The sequence below is a fragment of the Poecilia reticulata genome, linkage group LG19, assembly GCF_000633615.1.
Source record: "Poecilia reticulata strain Guanapo linkage group LG19, Guppy_female_1.0+MT, whole genome shotgun sequence".
NCBI lineage: Eukaryota > Metazoa > Chordata > Actinopteri > Cyprinodontiformes > Poeciliidae > Poecilia > Poecilia reticulata.
In genome coordinates, this window is record NC_024349.1 from 18,659,517 (window position 1) to 18,667,617 (window position 8,101).

Below are 8,101 nucleotides of genomic sequence, written 5' to 3' on the forward strand. Positions count from 1 at the left end.
TTTTAAATAAACTAGACTATTTTATTATGAGAGGAGCAGGTCAGGGAAGACATAGGAGAGCCAGGTGGAGTTTCAGAGTGTGAAGATATAAAAATTATATTAATTTCAATAAAAACCAGGAAGGAGAAAGGGTGAAGACTGATGTCAGATTGATTTCTTTCAACGTTTCAATATTTTTATTATTATTTCCACACTATAATGGTAATGGTTAGGAGACAATAAGAAAAGTGCTTGAGGAGAGGTTTAAAAATAAATTAATGAAACTTTTTGCTACACAATAAATAGAGTTGAGATGTATAATAATGTATACATCTGAAAATGAAGTTGTTTAAATTCTCATTCTGTATGATAAAAACATACTTTTTATATTTAGTTCACATTCTGACACTGTACTGTAGTGTCTGTTGTGAATCCATGCAGGAACATCAGGCTGCAGAGAGTCAGAGGGAGGCAGAGACAGAAACACAAATCCGTAGATATTTTAGTTAAATGTTTGCGGCTGAAAATGACAGGGAAAAAAACATTTGGGCTTTTTGCTTCAGTGTTTTTTATGGCTCATGTTTGGTAAGTTACTGAAGGGCTGGAAAGTGAGACTGAGTTAACAGTGGGGAGTTAAGGTGTCTGTTAGACRTGAAAAGTATCATTTTTATTTATTTTGTAGATCAAACTGTTGCACTGATGTAGAGAGTTGTTCAAGAAGAACAAAACTTGTTTTTCGGATTTTATTTTTGTTGGTCAAACTGCTGTATTGAGTTTAAAACTGCTGAGTCCTATTTTATGAGCTGTTTTCTACTTTGGTTTTAGAAAGAGGTTGAACCAATTCAATTACCAGTCAATTTATAACAGTGCATTTTGACCAACAATTAAATGTCTTTTGACCAATAAGATATATCAGAATCTGGTAGCCTGCCTGTGCTACCAGAGTATGTAGCTTGCTAGTTGTGAGGCAAATTCTAAAGTGAGTGTTCATCCTGGAATGACAGTCATTATACTGTTAACTTTAATCTGATTATTGGATTGTAAATAGTAACATGTTAGAATATCGTATTTTCCGCACTATAAGGCGCACCTAAAAACCTTAAATTTCTTCAAAAGCTGACAGTGCGCCTTATAATCCGGTGCGCCTTATATATGGACCAATATTGAGCCACAACAGGTCTGGCAACTACGGTAAGCAGCCGACGACTTCATTTTCGCCCGTAGAAGAAGAAGCGCGTGGTACATGCTGGAATAGTTGTCAGAACGCTGGTTTGTTAATAAAGTTTGACTGACCTATCTAGTCTGCAGGTCATTTAGCACCACGTTCTGCACAAACATGCTGTGCGCGAACGGAGAAGGGTGACCATCGTCCGGCCACGCCCCGGCCCAGTCACGGAAGGCTCACTCTAAGTTCTTCTTTTAGTTTTACTAATATACTAAACTTTTCCTTACTTTTACAAACCCTCTCTTTATAAATCTTTATGACAGTCTAATGTTTTGTGGTTTCTTCCATTACATTTCCCTGTATTTTGCTTTTACATTTTAAAAATATAGTTTTAAATCCTGCATATTCAAGTCTTAATCTTATTAGCCTCTCATCCTTTGTATTTTTGCTCCCAGTTCTAATTTTACCCACTGCCTTTTGGATTTTATAAAACTATTTATTTTTCATCTCACCTTATTTCCAATTATTTCTTTGGATTTAGTTTAATGACATTTTCCCTCTGATTTGCTTGTTTTTACTATGAAGCTGCAGATGGTATTTTGACTCTTCTTTTTTTGCCATGTTATGCACTCTCATTTCATTTTACTCAAATAAAATAACATTTGTGCTGGTACCCACACAAATGCCATTGTTAAACCCAATATTATGTATCCCAAATAAAGTATGTAGTATGTCTAATAAAATATCGGTCCTACTCTATGAATTATTGTTTTAAACTCAATAATGCAGTTGCAATATATATTTTTCAATTGTTTACTTGTGCTCTGCTAATTTCATGCTCTAAACACAACGTTAGAACATCGGTATTCCTCTCCTTTCAAAAACCATGATTAATATATTATTAATCATTTTTCTGTTAAATTACATATACTTGATGTTAAAGCAATTAGCATGTAGTTTTCCGGTTTTGTTGTGATTCACATTATGGACCGCAGAAGGATTTTGATCAGGCATCTTCACAGCCACACGCTGCCTTGTGTCTCACTGCTGCCATCTGATGGACATATTAGGATCCTACAACATTCAGATTTTCTTAACCCTCCTGTTTTGTTGCGGGTCAAATTAACCCGTTTTGAAAAAATATATATTTTCTGTTCCAGTGGGCAAACTCTACCCACACTGAGTGGAAACTCGGCACAAGTGGGTGGAAAACATAAATACTCTCTGCATGACTCATTTGTCTTGATTTTAATCAGCGGGTCACTTTGACCCAGAAAAGAATATGTGTCTCAAGTTCCTTATAAACTTCACCCCTTGAAAACAAAAATTTAAAATGTAATATAAAAAAATCTACAAGAAGCCAATTTCAAGGATATTTATAGTTTTTTTGTGTCTAGGTTTTTTCAGTGGACGTAAAAAATTTAAATTACATTCATCATCCAAATGAGTAAATTGTCGTCATTAATCCTTCATTTGTGAGAAATAAAAAAACCCCATCTTTGCACAAATATTGATTGAAATTGTTAGTATTGGAGTTAAATCAGATACAAAAATGTTTTGGAGGCCAAATTGACAAAGGAACATTATTGCTGTACCTCAGAAACGAACATAACAGGAGTTATAGGGGACTGGACTAAAAACTGAGACATATGTACAGCTACATCTAGAAAATGTTAAAATATCATTCAGGAATTGAATATCTTTTGACTGTTTTTTCAGAGAGTGAAACTTTCATTATCTAGATTTCTTACACAGGGTGAAGTATTTCAATCCTTTATTTCTTGTAATCGTTACATTTATGGCTTACAGATCATGAAAACACTAAACTCAGTGTCTCCGAAAAGTAGAAAAACATTTCAATGTTGAAAATTTGTTGTGTCACTCTAATCACTGAATTAACTTGACAACCATCCACAAAGGTTTCCTGAGCCTCTGAATGGATTCTCAGTCTGGGTCAGTGAGCTACACAATCACAGGGAGGACTGCTGATTGAGCAGATGTTCAGAAAAACAAACATTGAAACCATCCACAGGGAGGGTAAACCACAAAAAGTCACTGCTAAATAAGCTGTTTGTTCTGAGTGTTGTATCCAAGCATATTTATATAAAATTGATTGTAAAGAAGATCTGGTTTGAAAATATGCACTGGTAACTGATAACTGTTGAATGGATTTTTTATTTTATTTGATTTTTTTTTACATAAAATCCATTCAATAATTGATTTGTAAGCCTTGAGTCAGCACATCAAGATCCACTACGGACACATTGACAACTTTTCACAGAAGATTGTGTATAAAACAGAATTTTTATCTTTGTTACTGTGTGTGTTTGACCTCAGTTGTGTTTTTCCATACATGAGCCAAGAGGCCAAAGATGCTCAACTGTTATCAACAAAAATATCAACTCTTCTGGTATCCATCCTTACATCATGTCAGTCAGACACTTTACTGCCCATGACCTCTATTTAGAACAAAAAAATACATAAATGTAAAAATAAGGCAATTATTCTACATTTCTTGTAACATTTTGTGCTTCATACACCATACTGAAACAATAAATTCATTTTTGTATACACTTGTTAAAAATAGAAATAATACAAAATATAAATGAACACAATAAAATTAAAATTCATTAGATGCTTGGCCAGAGATATTGGGACAATGAGCTGCCAAAATCATTTTATCACAGAACTAAGGCCGTTTTCCCCATTATTTTTTAATTCCAGACACTGCTCTGCTTACGATGAAGCAAAGAGATCATGTCAAACTCAAAATGTTAAAGCTAATCTTGGTCAAAAGGAAGCAAAATAATCTGAACTGCCGTGGTATTTGTACAGAAAGTCTTTCCAAACGAATTCTCAGTATGAAATCTCTGTTTACTGTGGATCCTCAGTTTGTGATTCCTCAGATTTTCCGCTCGTGTAAACAACTTCAAACACAGATCGCAACTAAATGGTTTCTCTCCTGTGTGCATAAGCATGTGACTTTTTAAATACCGCTTCTGGACAAACCTTCTTCCACATTCCTCACAAGCAAAGTTTCCCTTCCCGGCCACCACTTTCTCCTCTTTCTGATGAATCTGCATATGTTTAACAAGGCGACTCTTAAGGACAAACTTTTTGTCGCATTGATCACATGACAACTGATTCTCCCCAGTGTGGAGTCTAACATGCAGGAGTAAACTTTGTTTCCGTGTAAAAGTGGCGCCACAATACCCACAGACAAACGGTTTTAAATTTGAGTGGGTTATCATGTGGCTTTTTAGAACATCCTTAAGTCTGAAACATCTGCCACAGTCGGGGCACCTAAATGGTTTTTCCCCTTTATGGATTGTCATGTGGGCCGTCAGAGATCCATTTGAGGTAAACTTCTTATCGCATATCTCACATTGAAATGGTTTCTCTCCTGTGTGGCAAGTCATGTGAACTTGAAGGCCAGGCTTCCGGGTAAACCTTTTACCACATTTATCACAGACAAAGGGTCTTTCTCCCGTGTGGGGTCTATGGTGAGTTTTCAAATGACACCGACTGTGAAAGATTTTACCGCAATCTTCACAAACAATTGATTTTTCACAGCGATAGATTCTCACATGACATTTAAGAGCACCTAGTTTCTGAAATGTTTTACCACAATCATCACAAGAAAAGGATTTTCTGCCTGGTTCGAGTCCCATCTTCGTATCACCATTTTGCTTCCCTCTAGAGTGATTCTTCTCAACCGAGCAGCTGGAAGACTTTTCTCCTGAATGACCTGCCATATGTTTCTGGAACATCTGCTTCCTCACAAACTGTTTAAAGTGGTCAGTGCAGTTTAAGGTTTTTTCGGCAGCTTTACGTCCCACTTTGCTGTTTACACCAGACTGACATGTTCTGGGTTCCCTCCAATCTTCATCACTGTCTTCATTTTCAGATCCAGATCCTGATAGATTATCATCTTCGCTTTCATCACTGTCTTCAGTCTCAAAAGAGGCTGAATAACTTTCTTTAATATTTGGCTGTAAATAAGTACTTGGATCTGACTCTCTGTCAGGTTCTGGTCCTCCACTGATCTCTCCATCAGGTTCTGTTTTCACCTTTGCAGCTGAGCTGCTGGTTGAAGCTTCTGTCTCTCTGCTGTCTTCACTTTTGATGCGATGAACTTTTGACAATTGAGGTTTCTCTTCTTCCTCATTCTTCACAGTAAGCTGCCCTACATCCTGACTGATCCACTGTTCCTCCTCTTCCTTCTTCACCTGGAAACATGTGAAGTTCTGCTCGTCCAAACTGGAACTGCTGAGATCAGGAACCTCTTCTTTAACCACCCACAGTTGCTGACTTCCTGCAGCAAACACATAGACCTCTTGGTTAGATTTTCTACCAATGTCTGTTTATTGTGGAAAAACAAAAAAAGTGTTATGGTAAAATTGTTGTGCCTACAAAACATGCAAAAGCATGAAAATATGCTGATAAATCTGTAACATTTAACCTCCACAAACTATTGGATCAATGAGTAGAAAGATGGACAATTTAACATAGTAAACTGGCTCATATTTTTCAGCAACTTGTAAAACCACTTGAAATTTAAAACCAGAATAACTTTACTGTGTCCACGTTAGAAGCAAAAGTCTTAATTTCATTTTGAACTGAACTTGCTTTTTTAGAAATAAAGGGTAAACACAGACATACACAGCATAAGACAAACAACCTTTTCTCCCGGACTGAAGTTTGTTTAAAACCAGTAAAGGAGGTCTGAGGTTCTGCTGGTCCAAACTGGAACTGCTCAGATCAGGAACCTCTTCTTTAATCACCAACGGCTGCTGCTCTTCTGCAGGAAACACAAAAACATATTGTTTACATTTCACATTTCAAGATCTGTGTATTGTGGAAAGTACTTTTTTCAATTTTGATGTTTAGGGGATTAGTGAGCTTGACCACAGCTCAGTGTTAGAGCAACTCCCAGCTCTAACACTCTCTCTTTCTCTCTCTTCCTTGTTGTCATTTCAGCTGCTCTCTCTTGTCCCTTTACCCCTTTGGACATCTCTTCCACATGATAACTCAGGGCTAACAGGAAAAACATATTTGTAGGCACGGAAAGCTATTCAGGAAGAAACTATAGATCTGTTCCTTTTAATCTTTTCTATCTGTCATCACAGCTGCATCTGTGTCTCTTGTGTCTTTTGGTTCCATGGGCTAATCTTTTGTTGTTCTCATCCTTCTCAGTTGCATCTCCCTCCATTGTAACAAATTTGTCAAAAAGGGAAGAAAAAAAAATTATTACTCACATGACCTCTGTCTTTGCTGAGCCAGCATCAGAGATAATTAAAACTAATTCCGTTTCTCCATTTTGTTGCCTCTTTCAATATGATTGGGTATTGAGGCACCATTAGGATCATTAATCCTAATGGTGCCTCATTCTTGTCTCTTGCCTCAGTCTCCTTTTTTCCCCTTCTGTGCTTAATCTCTTCCCTGAATAATTGATGCTATCAAAATTGGCAATATAGAACTAAAGGTTTTAAGTAATTAATGTGTACCACCTCCAACAAAAAACTTCCCAATTTGATTTTTCAGAAGCTTAAAAAAATAGTTATACGATGTTCAAGGTGTGCCTGTAAAAATTCATCACACTGCTAAAGGCAGCTGGAGTGGCTTCTTGAAACCAAATACCCAGGGTATGTCCAAACTTATGCTGCATTCAAGTTACCTGGGAAGTGGGAACTCGGAGGTGGCTTTTACGTCAGACACAAGGTAACCGCAATCTTGTTAAGAAGTCGGAATTTCAACATGGCGACGCCCATGAACGTCTGTTTGCAATAGCTGTTACAAACACTACTTTTAATTTGTCCAGCTTACAGTTGCAGGCGGTACATGCAACATTGATTTTAGACGCACGTCTACATGTGTATCTCGTCAAATAAGCACGTTTCCACCACAGCTTACTGTTGTTGATGCGAGGACCGGCCATATTGAAACGAGAAATCAACCACACAAATAGTAACTGTGGGTAGTGGGAGTCGATCCCAGTTTCTCCGTGGAAAATCCGACCTCCGAGGGCGACTGGGAAGTCGGACTTTCCCAGTTCCGAGTACAACTGGAACGCAGCATTACCCCCGAAGTTTCTTGAAGCGTTCACAGATTCCGCTTCCTGAAACAGACCCCTGGCGACATCTGGCTGTTTAGGTCTATCGTTGTAGGTCTCAGTATACATATTTGACGCCAGAGCACCCACCCCAATAAGCAGCTATTTCCTGTTTACTTCATGCTTCCATCGATGCTAATGATCAAATCTAAATATAATGCTTAGATTTAGTGATTTACCTTCACTCTCTTCCTTTACAGAGTCAACGTAGCTACATTGTTTTCCAGACCTGCAGCTTTCCATCGTAACACTGGTCCTCTCACGCCTCTAATGTTCTTGCTGTGATGGAAAACTGTATTAGACTGAGAATCGAAAGGCTCACACATAAGAAAGACACCGACATCCGGTAGATTCAAAATGCTCTTCTGCTTTTTCTTTTTTTTTTTTTTCGGCGGTTGGCAAGAAACCCGAAGATGTGCCTTACCGCCACCTACTGGTATGAAGTGTGAATCACTTGTATAATTTCTACATATTTTTTTCTCTTTAAAAAACAACTGTTGTATATGTTTGCAGTTAATTTTGAGTGTATCTGAACTTTTACTTAATTTTTTCAGACTATATTCTCATATCTTCTCTCTTATATTTATAACCGTCTACTATAACTCGTTCTTTGGTTTCATCCATTCCACATTGATCACATTTCCCTGTATTATGATTTTGTATTTTAAGAAGTGTATAATTCCTTCATGTCCAAGTCTTACTCTTGTTATGAAATTTCCCTCCTTTTTATTTCATCTATTTTTTTAATCCTATAAAACCATCTTCATTTTCTTTCTCCATGCCACCTCTGACATTCTTTCATATGATTTTGTTTAATGAGACTCTACCCTAGATTTTCTTGTTTT

At 37.1% G+C, this 8,101-nt stretch overlaps 1 protein-coding gene across 2 annotated transcripts; it reads right to left on the minus strand.

Moving 5' to 3' along the window:
• Window positions 1-2,901: 2,901 nt before the first annotated feature.
• Window positions 2,902-7,795, minus strand: LOC103481861 (gastrula zinc finger protein XlCGF57.1-like). Of its 2 annotated transcripts, none has more exons than XM_008437642.2 (3): window positions 7,436-7,795; window positions 5,826-5,945; window positions 2,902-5,459 (listed from the first exon to the last, which is right to left on the minus strand). In XM_008437642.2, exons 1-3 carry the CDS (start codon window positions 7,497-7,499, stop codon window positions 3,925-3,927), a joined length of 1,719 nt encoding a protein of 572 aa, XP_008435864.1. In that variant the 5' UTR covers window positions 7,500-7,795; the 3' UTR covers window positions 2,902-3,924. The 2 variants fall into 2 exon arrangements, with proteins under 2 accessions (XP_008435864.1, XP_008435863.1); XM_008437641.2 differs by lacking the exon at window positions 7,436-7,795 and adding an exon at window positions 7,058-7,379.
• Window positions 7,796-8,101: the final 306 nt, after the last annotated feature.